The sequence below is a fragment of the Eucyclogobius newberryi genome, unplaced genomic scaffold, assembly GCF_026437365.1.
Source record: "Eucyclogobius newberryi isolate DKJ021-1_F unplaced genomic scaffold, fEucNew1.0.hap1 SCAF_6, whole genome shotgun sequence".
Classification (NCBI taxonomy): domain Eukaryota; kingdom Metazoa; phylum Chordata; class Actinopteri; order Gobiiformes; family Gobiidae; genus Eucyclogobius; species Eucyclogobius newberryi.
The window spans coordinates 20,562,862-20,586,796 of NW_027316278.1; the positions used below are offsets into that span (position 1 = coordinate 20,562,862).

General features: G+C 41.3%; 1 protein-coding gene across 5 annotated transcripts in view; it reads right to left on the reverse strand.

Moving 5' to 3' along the window:
* mctp1a (multiple C2 domains, transmembrane 1a) overlaps positions 1–23,935 on the reverse strand; it is an 84,854-nt gene that overhangs the window by 2,851 nt on the left and 58,068 nt on the right. For 3 of the 5 annotated variants that reach the window (XM_072434000.1, XM_072434002.1, XM_072433999.1), the window contains 5 exons: positions 19,718–19,774; positions 14,509–14,607; positions 6,573–6,682; positions 5,329–5,438; positions 5,133–5,230 (listed from right to left, as the gene is read on the reverse strand). In XM_072434000.1, coding sequence (XP_072290101.1) covers positions 5,133–5,230; positions 5,329–5,438; positions 6,573–6,682; positions 14,509–14,607; positions 19,718–19,774 — 474 coding nt within the window. The remainder of the gene's footprint in view (positions 1–5,132; positions 5,231–5,328; positions 5,439–6,572; positions 6,683–14,508; positions 14,608–19,717; positions 19,775–23,935) is intronic. The other 2 variants (XM_072434003.1, XM_072434001.1) reach the window with 1 other exon arrangement.

A 23,935-nucleotide genomic window follows, 5' to 3' on the forward strand; every position in this document is an offset into this window, starting at 1 on the left:
GTGGAAAGAGCAAAGGATGCTTGAATAGCATGCAGCCCTCTAGAGGCTCTGTGAGTCCAGCTGTGTGGAACAGTGGCCTCCGGGAAGGGATTACACACTTGTACCGCACACACACTGTACACTGCACACTGCAGCACACAAGCAGACTGATACACAAAAGATACAAATCCACACAGACTCCACAGATGTGGAATAGTGGCCTAAGGGAAGAGATCACACAAACAAACAGAGAACAGGCCAAGGGCTCATGGGAAAGCTTGGAGAGACAAGAGTCATCTCTGCAGGGAAGGATATTAGCGAGGGAAAGGGCAGAGGACTGAAGGTGCAACTCTCACACAACCTTTTTTGGCCAAAATCTCAACCCTCAATTTAGAAATCAAACTGATGGAAAAATTACATTGAAATCTAAGAGCGTAAAACATTTTATTGTAGTGAAAACATTTTATTGAATGTTTAATATAAAAAAAATTCCCATACCATTGAATGTTGAAATTATTAACTTATTAACGTATTTTTCACGTGATTTCTACGGTGGTCACATGACACACATGTTTGACTAATCATTTGACAAGACGCTTCCTGAACACAGACAGAAATGTGAGCCGACTGCTTCAGAGTGATGGACACTTGAAGAGTGTGCATTACAATGTCTGAGAGGGAAGTACCACAGACTGTCACTCCAGCACTTTCGTACTCTGTGACGTCTACACAGCCTCTGACAAGGACTAGCCACTAAATCAGAATACTAATAGATAAAGAAACAGCAGATTGAACAGCCTCAGCACCAAAGAGGCAGTATCGTTTGTACAGATCCCTTCCAGTGGCATGTTGGTGTAGGACACTGCCTGTCTGCCTGACTGACGCTGCCTCTGATTCTTCAGCGACAAACTGATGTCAACATGGCTCCTCTGTTCTGTCTCGCAGTGGCTCTGTCTCTGCAGTGGACGGGAGTGTCGTCTTAAAGTATATATATATCTCAGAACCTCAACCTCTCAAACACACTGAAACCGTACAATGTTGTTAGCTTTTTCAAATACAAATTCAAGGACTTCATTAACTTTTTAAATAAAAAAAAATGTGTTTGAATTGTAAAAAGAAAAGAATTGTGCAATGTTGACACAAGTTGACAAAAACAGCCCAAAATCTACATTTCAGGGCAAAAGGCCAGCAACAACAAACAAAAGTAAAAGGGGAGAACGCTGCAAGGACAGTGGGAGGGACATCTGTGGACACTTGTCTCTTGGGGGAGTGAACTCTTATATGAATGGGCCAAAAACAGCAAGTTAAAAGTGCAAAGGGCCAAAAGGTTTGCATTAGTCCTCACTGCAGTAACAATATTTCTGACAACACCCACAATGCTCATTCGTTTGCAAAGTTTCAGCTGCTTCGACTTATCCAAAAGTAGGACAGGTATTGTGCAGGATCACTGACTGTTAGTGGTCCCATTACACGGCCAAACGCCTACAGCAGCAACAAGGAACACAGCAATTTAAATCAGTGTTGACATTTCTGTCCAAACAAAACTCCTTACAAGTGTGATAAAAAATGAAAAGAAAAGTTTGCATGTCAGGAGAAAGTACGCGTCTCTGCCTGTGAAGGGAGCAACAAACAGAAAAGGGAAGATGGAGGATGGGGCATATCTCAATCAAAAAAAGCACTTTTTCTCTGAAGACCTGCCAACTGTTAGAATGGCATCACAGCATCAATTCAACCTTACAGGTGACATGTTTGCATGATGCTATACCCTTGGCTCCACACTCACCTTAACACGCACACAACAGCGCCTCTACTTAGTTAGAAAAACAAAAAAAAAAGAATAAAACACAAGGAGAAAGTGAGGCTTTAGGAAAATAAAGAATTCAAAATAAGATAAAGAAGGATGGTAATGCTCCGGATAAGCAATTTGGTATCACGAGAACTTAAAGGGAACATCAACAGGAGAGGCACTCGGCAAAAGACCCGGCGCTGCTCAAAGGCTGTGCCACCCTCGCTCCTCTCCCCAAATGTTGACAGTACAAGTGCAAAACAGGCTTTGAAGTGTGCTCTGCTGAAGGGGCGCCATGTACCGTGCTTCGTTTAACGGTGTTACCCACAAAGCATCCTGGGACCTGCTCCTCTGCCTCCCGCGCTGCCTTCTGAACCATTCAGTGTGTTTTGATGTTGCCGGGGTGGGTAAAGACAAGGCGAGGTGGGTGACAGAGCATACAGGGTGGTGTAAATAAATGAAGGGGAAAAAAGGTGACGGGTGCCATGGTTTAATGATTCTCTTCAGCGAAAGCACCAAAGTCAGCAGGTTTCATCTTCTGGGATGCCAAACGGAGCACAAGGGTTATTAGGTGTTTCCAAGGAAAACCATTATACAGTATATCGCACTTCACAACACAAACAAAAAAGGCACACCAAGGTGCCATTAGCTAGAATAGAAATAGAACACATTCAAAAGGTATAAAAGCGTTCATTTTTATTGGTAGGACACTGACTTGTGGCTAATTGGCTTCACGCAGGGAAATGTGGAAAAGTTTCAAAAAGGACAACGACAAGGAGAGTGAGACCTCTGGTAGATGTGAGTGATGGCATCTGGCAACACTTCAACCTTAAGCTGTCCTACCCCTAACATAAATGTTGTCCAAAAATGTTAACCTTGCTCCCAACTGCTCATTGTGCTCAAAAGTGCAATCTATGGTTATTTTTGAACAGGGGTTTTGATCCAGCTCTTTACACCCATCATAAAGGGCCACTTGGCATGCTAATTGCCTTGCCCCTACTTATGCACTCACAAGCTCACACGGCTAATGGTGTCGTAAAACACGCTAGTGCAGCGACACCAGGTTGGGAATACTTAGCACTGTAAAGGTGCTCAGTTTGGCCTTGTTTAAGAGGACACACAGAGTTCTATGATAATGGCCATGGAGATGGAGCTTCTGCGGCTTTCGCTGAGAGATACAAGAAACTCCAGGGGGAAACAGTGGCTCTTTTACAGTACGACACACATCAAGGCAAAGTTTTAACACCACCACTCACTGAGGGACTTAATGGTTTAAGTAAACTATTCCGGTGGTAAAAGGCAACTATGCTCTGTTGGGGATAGAGCTGTTACAGACCCTTCTGCAGGGTTGTTAGGGGCTAGTGTTAGTGAATATATAAAGTTCCTGAATTCTCGCCTGAAGGAGCAATTATACAGCGTATTGTATTTTTTTTTATCATTCAGCTTATCCCTTTTCCATCAGTGAATCAGTCAAATAATGCATTATTTAGGCATAATGCAGTTCTTGCCACAATGATTTGACTTGGGTGAGCAATGAGGACTAAATGTTTCACATTCAAATCAAACTTATTAATATGCGTTTCTATGATTGGTGCCTTCACTGCTGTTATGCCATGTGAGTAGAAAGTGTTTGACCTTTATCCATAGGTCATTTCTGCATCGCCTGTTCAAACTGCACTTAAATGATGCAGAACATTACACTGACCACCCCAAAGCCACTTCACAGTCATAAGTGTTGCATGTTGAAGTGTTAGGTCAAACCAGACTCTGAAATAGCCCTTCATCAGTCATCCCCAGTGTCGGGCACATGGGGTCCTTGGTGCCAGTGGGTGCCATGGACAGGTGCCCAGGAGGAGCGGGACCATTGGACCTCTGCACCCTGAGTGTCATGGGTGAGCCTAAGGGCCTTAATCCCCACGGAGGGTTTTGACCTGGTAAAGGGGGGTGCAGTAAATGAGGTGAGGCCAGCACCAGAGGCACAGCAGGATGCACCACGGAGCAGAACGTTCTGATCTGTTTTTAGCCCAAAACTGCAGAACAAGGCACAAGCAGAGGACTCACCTCTGTATCCAGTCACAAAGTAATTAGCACATTTATTAGATGTCAGAGCACTCATCAGTTTTACTTGCCTTCAGTGCCACAACTGAAATTGCAGCAGGCCCCGGAGAGCAACAAAGAACTATTGTAGCAACAGCACATTCAAGGCTGTTTTTGTGTTCGCTTCTTCAATATTTTGTGTTACATTTGTTTCTCGCCTCCTTAGTACGTTCATTCTCTCAGCTCTGTTCATAGAGCCTCAGGATTGTCAGTGAAACCTGGCAACAATTACCACTGCAACAGCTGCAGCAATAAGAGTTTCAGTAGCGCTTACAGAATGACTTATACAGTAGGCTCCAGCCCAGCAGCATGGGCATCAGACCAGAGCCTCCTGTCTGCCCTCTCCTCCCCAGCAGCAGGCCCTCATTAGGGGCCTTGTAAAGGCCTCGTACCTGCCGAGCCGGGCCCCTTCCCTCCTCTCACCCCCAGGCTCCAGGTGTGTAAGGTGGCTGCACTTCACTAAAGGGGACAGCTTGGGCTCATTTAAACACATGGCTACCTGCCTCGTGCCTTGTACGGCTGCAGCAGGCCCCTGGAAGCTATGAAACTGTAAAAGTGCACCGGGGCTGAGAGGGGAGAACACAGGGGGCTGGCAGGGGTGTAAAGGGGACCATGGATTATGACCCTGTAAAGATGAAAGAAGTTGTGGGCACCAAGCAATCAAAGAGGAAGTGTGTCAGCACTGATGTGGCCAGGGATTGGTGCGACGGAGGCCATGCCTTCTCTGGCCCGGTCCGAGTGCATGTGTGTATGCAGACTCATGCATGTGGTTGAACTTTGCACAGCGGGGCTTAACGGCCGCAGCGGACACCATGGGTGCCGGATAACACAACGACTTTCACAAGCTGCTGCTTAATTGGTGTTTAAACTGCACGTTGTCTCAGGCTGCACAGCACGTTACAAAGTTAGCATACACATGCACGCACAAGCACGCACACAGCTATATTTTACACATTTAACGAAGCATCTGTAGTCTTTAGCAACAAAGTTAATCTGATCTCACGGTTAATGTAGAAGCAAAGCCGCATGGGGCTGGTTAACTCCAGGTTTACACTCTGTTCCAATTACTAGCATAAATGGCATATAGCAGTTTGTTATCAGGGCAAATGGACCAAATCAAGTATTATTTCTTATGCAACTTGTGTTAGATATGTATTAAACAATCAAACAAAGACTCAAAGGTTTCTGTTAAACCACAATGTAGAGTATTGATAGGATCCAAAAAATACTTCACAACTGCCACACTTTTTAGTTCAAATATTTCACCTACCACTTGTACGTCTGAGGGCACTCTGGAGAGAAAGTCTAGCAGCTCATTGTTATCTATCGTGTATGGATCCCGCAACTTCTTGGTAAATTTATTCACCCCTGTTTAAAGAGAAAGATGACAGAAGAGTTCATTGCATTTTGATTCCATAAGAAACGTGTATACAGCAAAGGTTTGTTGATAAAATATGTCTCCTCACCCCAGGCAAGAACTATGTATCGCAGAGGAATGCAGTAGATGATGATGGTGGCTACTACAAGTGCCACAATGGCCAGCCAGCTCAGGAAAGGCACAGTCCAGTTAAATGTGCTGGGAAAAAGAAGAAAAGAAGCTTTGAGCAACAGACATGGCCACACTCACTCCGCGGAAAATAGTGTGAGGAGGCAGTAAGGCCATTTAATGCTTTTCAAATTAAACCTGCATCTTTCTGAATACCTCCATGCTACAAATTCCTCACAGCATCTGCAGGAGGAAATTGTGTTTACTGAGAGTCTTAGGTCAGTAATGCAAGTACAAGCGGTCCAAAACTCCATATTATCAAAAAGATGGCATCCTATTTAAATGAAAGCATGCCACACACTGTCGATTTAATTTAAAATATGTTGTACCTTTGACTGATGGTATGTTTGCAGTTCAAAATGCTATCATCAAAATGCCATGCTATTTGTATTTATTTGAATGACAGCGTGAGTTGTTGTTGTATAAAAGATACTGGCAAATAAAGCCTTGCAATATTTTCATGAGAGTAGGTGGTGTTTTCCTTTTAATATGTGCGCTTTAGTCAAACAGGATAATGTGGGGTCTCAACACTATTTGTCCTTGAGGATGAGGGTCAGACTGGATTAGCAGCAGGAGCAACTTCACATGAGAGAAATGAAACAATTAAACATGGAACTTGGGAATTTCATTTCATACATTCATATGAACAGGGCAAATTATTGGTTTGAAAGGATAATCGGACTGAAAAAAATACTTCTTTGATCTTGTCTTTTTGTCAGAGTCTGGGAACGAACAGATGACATATTAATCTGGTGGTTAAAATTCTTTCAGCCGATAACAATTGTTCCTGTGTTTGAATGGTGATATAAACTTTTAATACTAGATTTGAGTGAAAATAAAAACCTTTGCTGACAGTGACCTTTTTTGTTTCATGTGGCCAGGTTATGACCTATTCACAGGTTTCAGTTTCCTATTTTTTTTCCTTTTATAAGCACCATTTTGAGTATTTTACCATTCAAATGCTATACTATTGTGTTTTGTAAAGTTAATTTGCATTGGCAACAGTCACACATTTTTATCCCTCTGAATCACGTGAATATGAACCATGAAAACCAAAACATCTGCATGGCTAATTCTCACCTGCTCTCTGCCTCAGTTTTACAGAACATTTAAAACGTTGTGATGTCATGTGAACCCAACCTGAATATCTGGCTTACAACTCACTTCTTTATCCTTTCGCCGTACGAGGCCACTTCATCCAGGGCATTCTGCACGCTGATGCACACATCCTGGATGGCGTAAAGCTTGTTCATGAAGCCCTTTCTCTCAGAGTCCTGTAAACAGCGACACATTGAGTTGTACACAAATCAGGCAGGGCAAAAACAGAGGGAGGAAAGAAGGTCTAGGCACAGGCATCTTTCTGAAAATGATATGATACATTAAAAAGCATTTCATATTTGGGGTGGGCAGCCAAGTCACCAAATACCCAGCGTGAACTTTCGAACTACCTTATTTCCAAGCCATAATAGAGACAGAAAGTCAGCAGAACAAATGAAAATGTTTCCTCTCTACAAACACTCACAGAAAATTTGAATACGTGAATAAAGAGGCAGATTTAAATTGGAAGCCAAATGGATACATCAATCTGTTTGCAGGCTCTTTCACCGCCTTTCACTGCCAAGAACACGGGTGAACCAGGCAGAGCACGCTATTGTTCTGCGGCTGGCACGCTGTGATGATGTCAGCAGCCATGACATTATTATCACCACTATTAGTGCCGTCAGCCATGAAGAGCTGATCCTCTGCGTTGTTTGAGAAAGCTCTGAGCTGTGACCATAAAACTAAACATGAGAAAATACCTCAGTGGAGAATTTAGATTTCATGCAACAATCAACAAAGTTCCCGCCGACTGACAGGAAAAGGACAGGACAGTCATGCTCAGGACATACTGTAGGGCAGGTAATGAAGCAGGTTTCAGACACTGTATTACTACCGCACGACTAAAACTAATTATGTCAATTATTATGGCTATCACTATTGAAGACTTTGGTTATTGAATTAATCACCCATGTGAAGCAAACAAAACACAACTCCAACCATGTATTTATCAGGCCACAGCATGTATACCGTATATAGTTAGTAGAAAAAGCTTCAGTTGTAGTCATCTGGACTCAGTTAGAAAAAAACATATTTTATATATTTTTTTTCTAACTGAGTCCAGATGACTACAACTGAAGCTTTTTCTACTATGGAACACGCCTGGACGAATGAGGGATTACACCGACACCGTATACAGTTTATATTTTATTGTTACAGGTATTATGCATTTACTTTTAAAATGTGGATACTCATTTTAATTCATTATTGATTATTGTGTAGTGAAATAGCTAAAGGGCAATCTGCCCTGTAATAATTTTAAAAATGATTATTATTATTATTATTTTAAAAATTCAACATAAAATAATTGTAATTTCTTTAATATTACCATGTGGGCTTTTTTTTTGTCCTTTCCTTTGTTTTGTCATATATATATATATACCGGTAGACATACGTATATACTAATCGAAACCAAACATATTCATACATCAAAAGCAACGGTTAGGGGGCTGGGCGATATGACAAAAAAAGAAAAACAAATCACTTTTTTTCCCTCCTCAAATTCATACATCAGAAATTTGTCTTATTCCGGCAAAGTCAAACTACAATCCTTACAATTTAGACAAATACCATAATACTTTTTTATTACCATTTTGCGTTGCAGTTTTCAAAGCATAATGGAACTTTCTCCATAATATTTCCCACATGCTTAAAATTACACACAGTACACTGTATCTCTATCTGAACTATTATCCGCTATTATTAGCTCACTGTGTCTTGTGCACTCAATGGAATAAGTAAAGGTCGAGTCATTAATAACAGAGTTTTTGCATCATTACACTTCACACTGGTGCAAAAGTTCTGCCTTATCTGCAGCTTGAATGTAAAAGACACCGATCCTGCATCTTCACAAAACGATTTACTATAATTAGCTCTGGGAAAACATGGAGAGTATTACCAAAGAAGATGAATGGTCCATGGTACATTGGAGGAGTAAATCTCTATAATCTCAGTTTCAGAGAAGACAGTGAAGCGGTCAAGAGCACAGCACAGGCCCTGAGACTTCGCCAAAGCACTGCCGCTTATAACACCGTGACCCAAAAGACCACTGAGTCAACCCCCAAACCCACCCTCCTCTTTCAGCGTTGCACTCAGATCAGATAATGTGAAAAATGAATTGTGGGTACACCGTGGCCTCCCCAGCACAAACCACACAAGACAAATAGATATAATTAGACGGAGTCCCTGGGTTATTTTTCTTCGCAAATATTTGACAAGATCCCATGCACGGACTCCATCTGCTTTTCATTGCTAGCTCAAACAAATCTCACGTAAAGCCTGTTGTGGAGGACTGGGTTAGGCCCGGTCCGGTCGGGTTGGGCCAGGTCAGGCTGCTCGGGGAGAGTGTTGCAGAGCACTGGGGAGTGGTGTGAGAGAGCGGGCGGAGGCGGAGAGGAAAGGTCAAGGGTCACCGGAGTATAAACCATTGCCACATGCCCCTCGGACTGCAGTCTGACTCCTATTTCCTGTCTTCAAACGCGACCAGGGGAGGCGGGAGGTAGCAATAACACTGAGAGCCGTGGAGATCCATGTTTTCCCAGCTTCTCCGCACACTGCGCACATATGGAGCGAGGCAACCTGTTCCTATAATGGAACCTAATATGCACACAAGCGCACACACACACACACACACACACACACAAACACAAACACACACACACACACCCTACAGCTATTAGATAAGGTTGATATGCACACCTGGTTTTACTGTTTGACTCTGCTAACAATATTTTATTTTGACAAACATTAGACAAGATTAGATGAGATGGGGCCTTGATTTCTGAAAAAGAATACTGTATACTTTACGGTCTAGACATACTAAAATGAGTATAGGAGAACATTCAGTGTAGGTGTGGGCAATATTGACGAAAATTAATATCTCAACATGTCAATCCCACAGAAATGTGCCAAAACATGTCTTTAACGTACTAGATGAGTTTTATTTTGCAGAAAAATGTGAAACGTCTGTAATGTGAATCACAAATGTGCAGAAATATCCCCTTTACAACATAAAATATTTAATAATTATAATTTTGGTTGCATTTTTTATTTTTTTAATTATAACAGATATACCGGTACTCAATATATTCAAATTTGGCACATCTTCAAAACAACATTCACATTCAGTATAGGCAATTTGTCTTTTGACAGACGGAAGGTTCAAAAGGAAAAAAATATGTTTTAAATTCTGACAGTGCTTCCCTTGTAGCTTTAGTTATAATCGTTGGTGTGCACTAAAACTGATCATTTCTCCTTGATACAAAGCTGACAAAAACATGTTTTTAATGATAATGATTAAAGGTGCACAATGTAACTTTTCTGGTGAAGGATCTGCCTGACCCGGCTCAGAGAAGAATGCATTTTTAAATATAATAGATAATAGATATAAATGTTTGATGCCATACCATGGAACATTTGAAGAAAGCTACCACAGGTGTTATATGAACCTTCAAGAATACATTTTAGAATATTTTGAAATCCTACAGGGCACACTACTTGTTGAAATTTTAATGATAGAAGTCTGTTGTGAATCCTTGTAGAGCTATTTAAAAAAAAAATTGAGGGCACTTAATGTGACACTTGGGGTTTGAGAGTGTTTCAGAGGCAGCATGAGAAAAATCTACTGAATTAAACAGCAAATAGTGTGATTTTATCTTGTGACTGAAACGTCTCTATGGCAAACAAACCACTTGACATCAATTACTTCTCATCATTTTGGGAGCACAGACGTTCGGTGTTTCTGTGTCCTCTTCCTGGCTGTGGAATTGGGGTTTTAATTGATTGTATCACATTCAACTTACGTGGTTATGTCCAAAGTTTGCATCATTGTTTGCAGAAGTGCGTATAAATGAGAAATCTGAGGCGAGCAGCCATTAGTTCAGTATCCTCCGCGCGTATCATCCGAGGCTACAGGAGGCAGCGCTCGTTAAACTTGATGCGAGCTGTTTGCACGCCTTAAAGAGAAACCCTCAGTGACACCGGGGATACACACTGTCATAGGAAACAGCCACGTCAGGCTAACCACACTGCACTTGCTGGTATATTGCAGTAAACAAATGTGGTAAACTCCTTGAAAACACTTGATTAAATATTTAACAAAGGGCTAGATGCACAATGCCACGGTGTGCTCGGCTGCTCCATTTTCCAAACGATAGCATCACAGTGGAGCGCGTCTATATGCAAAAGTGCAATGCGTGCAGATGTAAACTTTGCAAAGACAGTTTGTTCTTTGCTGACCCAGGGCCTAGAGCTAAACAAGAGAGAGGTCACCCAGGACTCAGCCTATTACATTGGACTCAAATATCTGTCCTATATCTACTGGGCGGAAATGGGGAATAGCATTTGAGACTGTTTTAACCTCTGATCACATTGTTTTCCCCGCTGGCTTGCACCGTAAAAATGATAAAGCTAACAGATATAATGCAGTAGCGTATTTCCCATCACACAACAAAATGAGTCTGAACCACAAGTGGCTTCTCTGCTCATTCCCGCTGTTCTAAAATTGCACCTGTTTTTCTTTGTTTTTTTTTTTTTTCCCTGTCTTTTACTTCTTTCGCTCTGGCAGCACAGTAAAAATTGAAATGTCATATAAAATGTGACAGGATGCTAATATGTGGCTCCCAAAGGGCATCTGAAAGCGGTCATGTTGATTTTGTAACTGCAGGGAAAGTCGACAAGCCTTCCATTTCAAACCCAGGGAAAAAATAACAAGGGTATAAAAAAAAAGAGTTGAGGGAATTGTTCAGAAAAAACACCAATTTGGATTCTATAAATTTGAAATTTCATATTAAGTAATCCAGAATTTTAAATGTAGTGTACAATTACAATCACACTTTTCTAGTTTTCTTTAAGGCTACTTTCATCATGTGGTCACCATAGACTACAATGATGTTGCATATATATATATATATGTATATATATATATACATAAATATATGTTTTATTTAATGCAATTGCCTTTATAACAGATTTACTGAAAGAAGAAATATTAAAAGATTCTATGAATTCCTATGAGAAGAATGAAGAAGTCACTAAAGTCCTGGGGGAGTTTTGAAAGAATCTCCACAGAGAATAAAAATGGCATCTTCACTCTTTCAGGAAGTGATAACATGAAACAAAGGCCCTGGGACCAGCCACAGAACCTGGTACAGTGCCAGTGCCACACAAACAGGGCAGATGTTCCTTCCTTTTTTGACATGAGTTTGTGTTAGAGCTGTCAAGATTCATCAAGTAAGAAATAATCATAAATATCCTGGTCACTAACAAAAAATAAATAAATAAGACAGTGAAAATTTTAGACACAAAAATAGATTATTTCAATTCAATTCACTGAAAAAAGTAATCTTAAATGTTAAAGTTCTTTATCATCTGGCTGTATATGACACAGAAAGTTTGAGGAATGAAAACTATTGAAATATTTCAATGTTTGCCAGTACTGTCAAAAAGACTTATGATTTTTTTTCTACACAATGACCATAACATTTTCTTCAAACGTTTTCTTCTGCTTTATAATGACACGCAAATATGGTTTTACCTTAATACAGTCTATTTGAGGCAACCCAAAAGCGAATATTAGATTATGAGGTGCAAAATGAGTGACTGAAAAGAATCTCTCTGCACAGAAAGGGTCGCTCGCAAAAGCCAATGTCAAAGCCCAACTACAACTGTTACAACTGTCAGCTGAAGGTGGATGAATCAGACACAAAGCATCTCGTGTTAATTAGTCTCTCCACCTGCTAGTCCCAGAGCGAGGATAAATATACGCATATGTAAAAAGCGGCAAAATGGAGAGGGGGGAATGTTAGCGGAGGTGATGACTTATTTCCAGTTTGACCTATCCTAAAGAGTGTTGCCGAGCGAGCATTTGTGAGCACTAATGTGTTTGGGTGGCAGGAGGTTGTTTGCAGCTGATCATCTTTACCCATCTCCCCTTGGGGCTCTCTCATCACCTCCACCACACCAGCCACTCCATCAGGCTCAAGGTCGGCCCCACGTACACAAATGACGAGCAGCCCAAACTTGTGCGCTTGATAGCTTCCCCCTTTTCGCCTCTCTGCCTCACCTCTGCTCCCCTGCTCCTGCGCTCACCTTCTCCGCGTCCTTCCCCATTATCCAATGTGGCACGATGTGATGAATGGGGAAACATTACTCCTGTCCTCTGTTGGCCTGGTTTAGCCGCTCCAGCTCATCTCTCTTAAGTCTGTCTGTGTGGCACTTTGTCGGTTGGTCTCTGCCCAAACTATAACTAATACAGTTCGTTCTGTTCAGAATTCCCCTTTTAACCTAATGACCTTCTAAGGGAAAAGTATTATTTTAAGTGTTTTATTAAACTTTTTCTTACTTCCCTTCAAAACGTATTTGCTTTAAATAAAGGTATTCATAATTCACTTCACCATTGAGATAGACAATAGTAATGATTAATTCTACTATGAGAAAGTTGATTGTATCATGCGAGTATCATCAGCTCTGAATAATTACATGTGAATTGTCACCTTCACCATCTCAAACTTTGCAAACTTCCCGCTCCTTTAATTACATATTCATGTTCAGAGACATGCTGGCAATAGAAACAGATGTAACAGCCACTGTTTTAAACTTTGTTTGGGAAGAGCGAGAGTGCATTGCTCTGAAGTGAAGGGATCAAGTCTTCAAAAAAGTAAATAAAATATGCATCCTCTCTGTGCTCATTACAGATTTATGACTCTTGTTAAAAGAAAGGTGGTGGCTGCCTCCTAACATGTCTGACTTTCAAATTCAGACGACACTGCTGTCAAGTGTTGTGCTCCACATTCTGCCCAATGAGAACGTGAGAAACACAGAAGTTACTTTGGGCGGATGGTGGCACAGAAGAACACTGCTCACCTACAGCGCACACACTGCTCATCACTGTCTTTGATGCATAGTTCATCAGTCACAGGGTTCAGTTGGTTGAACTGCTCTTGTGTACACAATCCCCAACAATAACGGCTGGGGAGAAGACACAGCTACATTAGCTGTAATGAGCAGTGGGATTTCATACGGCAATATGGAATAGTTTTGCTGTTTATGTGGCAACTTTTAAGGGAGGATTTATAATAATATTCAAAGCACACACATCCACACAATACAACACACTTGTTCTGTGTGAGTAGACCGCTCTGGAAAGCTCTCATTACTAGTTGTTAGTTTGAGTGCTTATTATTGCTGACCTTGGGTCATGAAGTGTGTAGAATTGTACTGCTGAAAATATGTAATAATTTTATCAAAGCAATTCATGACATATGTTTTTGTTCCAAATTATTCAGTTTACACATCTTATGCATTCAGTTTACAACAGCTGCACAAATATTCCCCCTATTACAGATGTGCACAAGTCATCCCAAATGTCACACTTTAAGCCCAGTAAATATGTAATACATTATGTAAGCAATTTTAAATTAAGACAAACTGCTTTGGTTTATTTCTTTACATACAATCAAATTTGCTTTGTAAAGACCATAATGGATACATTGAAAGTTAAGATTATCCAGTGATAACCATTAACCTTAACCATTGCCATCACTTAATACATAAACATTACCCTCTCTCTTTATTGTTGTTGGATCAAACAAACAATGTTATTATCATCAAAAAAGAGTGAGCTATACTTAAGGTCTGAAATATTTTTTATGTCCTAGTGAAAAAATGTACAATTGCATTTTCATATTAACTGGTTATATAAACTAGTAAACTGGTTTAGTGTGCTGCACTGCAATCGCGCAGTCAAACAGGACTACAACACTACAAGAGGTGACATAAAAGACTGGCAGCAGCAGTGGGCCATGCTGGGACCCCATCACCCTTACAGGCAGAGACTCACTCACAGACGGGAGGGGCAGAGCGTGCAGAGCGAGGGGCGTGAGTGACACACACACAGAACTGGAGCCCCACAGGACGCAGACGCTGGACAGAGGCCGCCCTAAAGCCCAACAGAAAACACAGCAGTGGGTTTGTGCCAGAGAGCTGCACGCATGCCGCCACTTACCACCATGGCTCGGATCCACTGAAAGTGCCAGGAGGCCAACATATCCTCGAGGATATGATTTTTATCATGGCTCTCCTCCCACGGGTCAGCTTTAGGCTCCTTGTGGATAAATTACAGTACAATTTGCTTTATGACCAAGACATGAACAAGAAAGACCATATTATGGTCTCAAAACAATCACATTGTTTTCTTTCCAAACATTCCCAGAAGAGAATTTTAAAAATTAAACTTATCCATCTAATCAAAAAAGTTTGTGGACAGTTATTTTGTACTCACCTTCATTTTATAGATGTTTCACTTTGAACTGTGATCATAACACAAATGTACAGTACTGTGGCCTTTAAACTGGCACAATAGAACCACTGGCCATTTCAATTACACACTTGGTGCCACACTTGAGAAACACTGCCTTAAAAGATGAGTCAAACGCTATGAAAATTGACAATTGCCCTTGCGGTATGTTGCGTACACGCTTTGGTCATCTCTGAAAACAGTGACAACAGGTGCACAGAGATGAGCACCATTAGAGTCAATATTCAGATTCAGTAAAGAAAATATGGTATCAAGAGTAATCAGACAAAGCTAGTTACACATACCTTGGGGGAGCCGAGATGGAGCAAACTGATTCGCCTGATGTTTGTGTGACAAAAGCCAAAACCAAACAATGCAGTGTATTTTGCAGAGGAGACAAACCTCTGCCTGGCTCTTTCACCCTGCTTTTTGTACTCATTCTTCTCCCTATTAGCCATACATGATTAAAATGTTCCTACCGGCATCTCTGCTCGACAACAACAACAACAACAATTTTTCAAAGACGGGAGGAAAATGAAATGCAAAAGTCAAAAGCATGACGCTTTTCACCCTCACAGGCAAGAGGAAAGATACTGAAACTTCTTCTTTTTTTGCTCTCCAATTCTCCTCAGCAGTTGAACCCTGTGATACTTGAGGACACCTCGCTCAAACAATAGCCTCAGCAGAACAACACTTCAGTCACACTTCGCATTGATATAATTCCCAATGCACTTTTTAGTCCAATTACAATGCGCTTTGTTCTTATCTGAATGATCGCCAGAGTGCCGTGACAGGGACTAAGAGAGGAGTCTCTGGAAGGTGCAACAAAGCGCTGTTTGCAGATATCATATCTCTGTTATTATGTATTCAGGCTGAGACAAAGTGCGTTCGAAACTTCAACAATACATGATGAACATACTCTCAAAACTTGCTTAATCAAACAAAGAATATGATTTTTGAGAAAGCTGAGATAAACCCAAATCTGCCTTTTAATACTAGCCACAAGCAAGGACTTGTAGATGCAACTGATACACAGACAATGCAATGTTAGGAAAATCATTCTCAGAACAAGAAATTATGATATAATACAGACAAAACTGATAAGACCAAGACTTTATTACCTCTAACTTATGTACACCTCATTTATTTCAGCTTAGCATGTCAGGTGTGCAAACACAACGTAATACCTAATATAAAAGGAAACACAAAAGCTAATCTGTTCTTAACTCAGCTGGCTGGTGGCACAGTGAGCCAAAAATAACATAGTAGAAGCAGCAAATAGGTTAGAGTTTGACCCCCATCTAGGATAAAAACAGATGTCACTGCTGCTGAATGAGAAACGCCTCAGGGAACCACATCTATAAATAAAGACAGGCCAATTCACTTTTACAAATAAATCTTTCAGACTAATGAAAAATGTCCACTTTATATTTAGCATACATTGTAAATAGGTAGAAAAGTGTGTTCTGTGCGGTATTGTAGATACAGAGAGATAGACAGAATGAGACGGAGAGGGGGAGTGCACCAGCAGTAAGCCCGTGAGCAGGACATGATTGCAGTGTGTATCTTATCTATGTCAGGTCCTCCTGAGGCTAGTGGAGCCTAGCTGAGCGGAGCACTAGCGCTTCAGTGACCAGTCAACCGTGTGAGGGTAATCTCCTCACTCCTTCACAGTCTCTCTGTTCCAGTAAGCCCCCTCCCCTCCCTGTGAGCCAGCGGAGCCACACACACACACACACACACACACACACAGCAGCAGGCCAGAGAACAACACAACACACAACAGGCCCATAAGCGGAGCACACCCAGGTGACTGTCTTATGTCGGTTCTGGACAGCAGCCCCAGGTGAGAACTCACATCACAGGCTACATTGAGCAGTGAAAACCCCGGAGCCACTGCTACATATCAGAGCTCAGCATAGGGTTTTAGGAAGAATGTGCTCAAGTCAAATACATGTCATATACAACACTATTTTAAAAACATACCAGACAGGAATATCTACATATTATTACAATTACATCATAATACATATCATATAACATATCAGTTCGGCTGTTACAACTCCAAATCATAAAACAGAGGCTTCTTTCTGAAAGAATATAATACGTCAGAAATCATTTATTTAAGAAAGTGTTTCAATAGCTCCTCAGTATGCTAGTAACCAAATGCATTCACAAACAATGTAAAGATGTATCACTCTGACTCACAATGAGCTGGTTGAATTGAAACTAGAAGTAAAAAGGGTTACCACTGATGTTCTGTGTTTTTGCCTATGCAGGCAGCAGTTGAAGGTCAGCATATGCACAAACACAAGGGGAGGAGCAGGAGGAGGAGAAACAGTGCAACATTTTCAACATTCCTTCAACCTTCATGTACTTGCCTACTTTAACAACTCAGGCGTCCGTATCAATTAGTCGAGATGCTAGACTTTCATTGAGATTAAGTGACTAATATTAGCACTCGCTCACAAAAATACGCTTTTCACATGTGCCCAGCAATCTGTTAAGCTAAAACACATGTGGCAAAAAGCCTGCAAGGGGTCCTGTATGCAATGAAAAACAGGTGCTCTACTTTTTGGCCATGTAATACCCCATTTAGCCTCTGGAGCAAAGGTTATCCAGCTAATAGCTGCCTTGTGGTGCACTGGGAAGAACACTGCGCATGGCTGAAGTAAACATCTGGGACAGATTGTACATACTTGCAACATATGCTTCAAGTTCAATTAAAATGAGGCCTTGGCACATTTATTAATCTTTCTTCCCCCTTTTCTCTTCTCTCTTTGCTCCCCTAAAGGCCTATATAAAAGAGCAATCTTTTGAGCTGTCCTCCAGTCTGGTTCATACAATCTAAAGCTATACCTCATAGCTGGAGTCAAAACCTCATATCCAGTGTAAAAGACTGATGTGTTAAGCTTTGGAAGTTCATTTGTTCTGCACTTATCCAGGTCTGATAGAAAAAGAGTTTGGACATGAAGGAAAGGGGAGGATTGAGTGAAGGGTAGAAAGAGAGTGAGAGGAGAGAGAGATGTTGGCTAAGCCAAAGTAAAATGCCCCCTTTTAACTCCTCTACAGCGCAAATGAAATGCTAACAGTCGAGGGGAGCAATAGATCAAAATGTATGAAGCTGGAGTTGGTAAATTGTAGCCTTTGTGGTGGCTGCGCTATCCGGCTCCCCAGCCCTGTGTGAGCAGAGAGCAAGGCCTTCTTATGTGGAATAATCAGTTTGGCTCCAAATCTGACAGAGGCCGCACAAGCCGCCGCCGCTGCACCTCATTTCAATATGAAAGTCCAAAATGTTTTTCATACAATCTGCTGCTTTTCAAATGTATTTTTATTTTTTCCTCCCAGAGAGGAGGTAGAAAATGCAATGATGGAGGACAGATGTAAAAAAGGGGTATAAAAAAATGTTCAAGGTTGGCTAGCGCATATCTTCAGTCACTGCCCCCTGTACACTGTGGCCTTGGAACTTCAGAAGAGCAGAACTTTTCTTCAGTATCACTGTGGGAGAGAATGTAATGCTCACATATCTTTGTGCGCACATCACCAGTGCGTTTTGCGGTCTGACTGATTGCCTGACTGGCTGGCTTAAGAGCGTGATGACTATTAGACCATCTGGGGCAGTGTAAATGTTTTTTTAACCCGTTTGTTGCACGCTTGCACTTGTGACCCATCAGAGAATGCGGCAAGGCTGGAGATGCATACAATTCTGGAGTCCTGAGGCCAAAATTACTTTAAAATATCGAAATTGCCCGGTCAAAGGCCTTCAAGAAATTTCCATTGCAGACTGCCAGAGCTCCTTCAAAACCAGACCATGCAAATTACCATATCTTAGCCTAGTAACCTTTATATTGCTGTAGTGTGGCTGTAAAGCATCAAGTGTCATGCCATATAATTCACAACTCGCCTTTCTTCCAGTCAAGTGTTCACAGTAAATTATAAGACTTAAGTCACGGCAATATGTGGTTAAGTTTATCTAAATGTTTTAAAACTTCGCCCACACCTTGGCACCGCATACAATGACACAGAGAAAGTTGCTGCTCACTGAAAAATCTATCCCAAGTGGAACATTGTGGAAAGTGCTATACCCTATCCGGTTGCATTTGTCTCGGTAGCTGTTCCTACAGTGTAAACGAGCGGAGGCAGTAAAGCAGCCACCTGTTGTTACCTGATAGTGTCTGGACAAGCCCAGATGCTGTTTTACTGGGACATAAAGGACCTAAACAGCTAACTAAGCACTTTATATGGGTACATGTTCACAGGAAGTACTAATGCCATGTCTATTCCACAGTGTGACAAAAGCAGTGCAAAGTAAAACGTTGAAGGACAATGATTACTGTACTGTACTGGGAAAAAAAAAGAAATGTCGGCAATGCTTTGATATAAGGGATGAGTTGAACACGTTTTTGATTCAATGTTGAGAAACTACTCACATTATAAACAGTCTCTACAAGTGTATAAAGGTGTTTCAAGCTACTGGTACTGGGGAACAAACAGTATGGACGTCAAAGTAGCCGAGTAGTCATGGTAGTAATATTCAAAGCGGTAAAAGTAGTAAAACAGGTTTGCTTAGCTCTGCATATGACTGTAAGAATTTTATCAGCACTCTTCTCTTTTAAAGTAATTTCATATTAATTAAAATGCTTATGACTACAAATTGTGCTGCACAAATAAACTAAAATATCACAGTAAACAAGGTGTATTATTGTAGTATACAGTATAGTATTTCTATTCAAGTATAGTAGCTTTTCAAAAGGTTATAGAACTTGTATGTGTTACACCTTGGGCAATAGCAGTAAAAGACAGAAAATGGACTCACATTTCTTGCATTTCCGGTCTGTGGAGCAGCGCTCGGTTTGTGTACATGATAAGTATGTGTGTTGTTTTGTGTGACTGCACTTTTGACACCAGACATAATTACCTTGTCATCTTTGTCAAACTCCTCATCTTCATCCTCCAGCAGGTCCTCCACCGCTTGCTGACAGTTGTGACAATGGGAAAAAGCAGAAAAGACAGAAAGAGAGAAATACAAATGTTTACGCAGCCGCTATGATTCAGATGAGCATTTGAAAACAGAAGGGTTAACGTCATCAGAAAGCAGCCAGAAAGACGTATTAAAGCTGATTTGTCGTGCTTGTGTCTGGCTTGTTAATGAGTATGGGATGATATTGCATTGCTAATATGTCAAGCGCTTTAGATTTTAATTTTAGAAGCATTCTGTTATTCCAATGTGTTGACACTTTTGGAAATGTAAGCAAATGCTCTGGCTTTGAATATCCAACGGGCTACGGATTAAACTCTACTCATTCATAACATAAAAAACAATACTATAGGCTACAGAGCTGGGGAAAACTCTCAGACGGATGAGTGCTGATTGCTTGTGTGTGACCTTTCTGACCTTTGCAACCATTTCTCACCTAACTTTTCTCTCTTTTAAAAAAAAAAAAACAGAATTCAGCGATTTTGACAGAAAGGTGCTCCTAGAGAGAAAACACAAGGGAGGTGCGCAGTGACAAAGAGCAACTATGCGATTCACTGGTTCATGGATAATGGATCTGTAGCTTCAAAAACCCAAACCACACTGTACAGGCACTAAGGGGGGAAATAGATTCCCTGTAAACTGTGCAGGTTTCTAGGAACAAAGAAAAGAGTATTGTGAAGACACAGATAAAGGCAAATAAAGGTCACATTTGTTTGTTCTCAAAAAATCTACTTTGATGAGCTTTTTAGCACATTTCATTGGTGTTTCCTCATCCATAACAACTCAAATATGTATCTTGAGTGAGTCATCATGTTTGAGTGGTAAGAGATGTTGTATTTTCATCTACCTGCCATCTCCACCCATAGCACTTACATTACGTACATTCAAAAAATTAAGAATGTTTTAAAATATTCTTAAGGCTTTTTAGATCAATATTGTGCTTTACAATTAATAAAATGTAAAATCATGATATATCTATATATCTAAATACCCCAAAAGAAGCATAATATGGTTTGGTGTTACAAGTTTTTACGTTAATTGAACTTGTACTCAATGAAGTATGCACTGTGTATGTCCACTGTGTAAAATAAAAAATAACTGAAAAAAAAAACCAAGGAGAAAATGAATAAGTTATGGATTCATTTACACAAAATTTTTCACCATGCCTTTTGTGTGTGTGGATCTGAAAAATATAACACTTTTCTTCTGTACGGCTTACCCACGCCATTTTTCCATTTCTGCTCTAATTATGTATTTTATTGAACGTACAAAGTTTATTGTATCACTATCTCAAAACAACAGACCACTGCTGCATCTCCAATCCACCCTTATTCTGTCAATCATGGTTCACTACCACGAAGTCACATTGTAGCTCTGAATTTACATAAACAAACACCCATATCATAAGCTCTACAGCTGTCAAACGAACCATTCATCTATTCTTATGCCACCCCCAGTATTGGTAAAAAACTTTGAATGGTCCCAATATCACCATAACCACATAACCTCCTCCAGAATGGCAAAAAGTCGTTTAGAGAAATCCAAAAATCATTACTTAACAAGACAATAGCTTTTGTCCCTTTTTGTTTTCATTGGAATAAGAGGGAAACTTAGTGGCAGCTGACATAAGCTTCTTATGTAAATGCAGCTTCCCACACAAACAAAGAGGAGTTCAGAACAGGCTTGTGCAGTGCTGTGTGCCAGTGTACACGGTCTATCAATAGCACAGAGTCACTAGGGCAAAACGCGTACACACTCCTTCCTCCATCTTTATTTGGTTATACCCACTTCATTGCTGTCTAAACAAATGACACACGTTGCCGTCTTCTCAAAGATACATTCAATGCATAACTATTCAAACGTGGATATATATTTACCACCACTAGGAGTCACTGATCGTCAAACCAATTGTGTACGTCCCAAATCTGGACAAATTGGAGAGGGTCACGTCAGGATGCGCACAGTCTTAGATCGAGTTCTCTCTCCAGCAGAGAAGAAACATCCGATCTAGTGTTGTTGGTTTAAGAGTTAAAATCAGCTAGTTCAGTGCTAAATCAATTTTTTGAGAGTGACACAACTTTCTTTTTTTTACTTTTAGTGAAGTTAAGTAAGTACTGTCGATCCCCCTCACTGTATGGTACAAATATGTTTCTAAACTATAAAAAAGACCATACAAACAAAAGTGAACTCTTTAGCACAGCTGACGGTACAGACTTGTCACAGAGCAATGAAAACCTTCTGGAGTCTCTGAATAAGGAACTATAAATGTTTATAAAGTCATCACAGTTCCTTCACAAATCCTTTCATCCATGCCAAAATACAAACATAATGGATTCCTCCACACTGAGGCTTTGCCGGGGCACGGCTGGCACACGCTCCAAACTTTAAACAAAGGCAATGAGCATGAGCAGAGCACTGAAGAAGCATGACCTAAAGAGGCAGAGTGATAGTGTCGTTTGTCTAGCTTCCCTCTTCTCTGCTCTCTCTCCTCTCTATCGCCTCTGGTTACAGGGAGCAGTCGTGTTCCCCGTGATGAGACACAGTGTAAAATTAATAAATAAAAAGACATGGAACATGCCATGTGCCCTGAAGATTGCCACGGCTAAATGCGTGCACTAAAGCTACTGTCTCTGTAAGGGAGGATATAAATTACCTTCTGCGCGCCTGATGAATTCCAAACATCTTTCTTTATGCCCCTACCACTTTCTATTTGTCCTATTCTCTCCTCTCTTTCCAAGACCTGTTTGGTGTATGATATCATTTGTCTGCTTATCCCTCCATTATCATGTTGTTTGAATTACTATCATTACAGCGTGCCGGTATCAAAGCCCCGCTGTTGACTGGATCACGTTGTGGCTGCCGTTGCCTGTAGAGCTGCTCCAGTCAATTCAATATCTACTGAGGCGGGGATTAACATATTCAGACCTATTCAAATGATACAGGAGCAGCGCGGGCTACTCTTACAGATTACACTGCTCTCTGTAAATGCACACAGAGCTCGTGATAATATAAAACACAAACAAGTGAAGCAATGACATTGAGAGTTAAACGCGGTGTGAGAGTGTGCGTAGTGCACGCACCTTTGCCTTTTGTGGTTAAGATTATTTCCGTTGTTTTGTTTCATTGGGCCCTTTTATGATATTTTGCAACATTATGCCCTCCCTGGATTTGAAGTGCAAATTGTAAGATGCTTTCACTGTCAAGAAGTCAAATACGGACACAAGGGAACAAAGTTCTTTGTGCCTATTCCAAGTCTGGATGCCTGGGTGGATAAAAGTACATCAAATCAAAATGCAGATGCAGATGAATGCTACATATGTTTATGGTCCATATTACAGTATATGCAATGCCTTCTATTACATGCTGACTGTCATCAGAATATTCCAAAACAAAGTGTCAAGTTTGGGCCCAGAAGGTGAATGGGCAGGTATAGCAGGTATAGCAGGTCTAGCAGGTTGGGGGTGTCTTGTTACTGAAGTTGTGTAACAAAGGAGTCAGTACTACAAATATTGAAGTAAACTTGACAAAAACACAAGCTCTCCACAGAGAACCAGCAAAACCACAGGCCGAACAAGCAGCCACATCATTTCCACCCTCATCTGGAAAACCTCTGCTCTCTCCAGGGCTGGGCTCAGTCTCACTATCTCCTCTCCTAACCTTCCCAATGACAGCTGCGGGGGGAATAGACGCCAAAGCAGACATCCTTGTGAACATCAAGATATACTTTCTCCTCCTGTTTTCTTCCATTGCTCCCTCTCCTTCTCTCCATCGCCCTGCTGCTCTTCCTCTTTGATACGTGAGGGGGTTTAACCTCTCCAGCTGCTGAGCTTTGGCCGACTGGCTGGCTGGGGGATCTCAAGGCCCTATTTGGTATGCACTGTCCACCGCGGCTTCGTCTGTGTGAGGATGTTCGCGTATTCTCCGGCTACAGCGCCAACTGGGGGAGGGCTGCTCGTCTGATAAGGGCTGTTGGCGGAGTCTGGCTGACCCAAGCGGGCCCTTCACAAGCTGTCAGAGCCGCGGCCCTCAGAGGGGGGCCCTTCCATCTGCACTGCCCCAGCCAGGGCACACCCAGCAGGGGGCCAGTTAGGGGCGAGGTTGGGGTGCTACAAGAGCTGGATGCTGGGGGTGGAGGTGAGAAGGGGGCCTCCATATTCA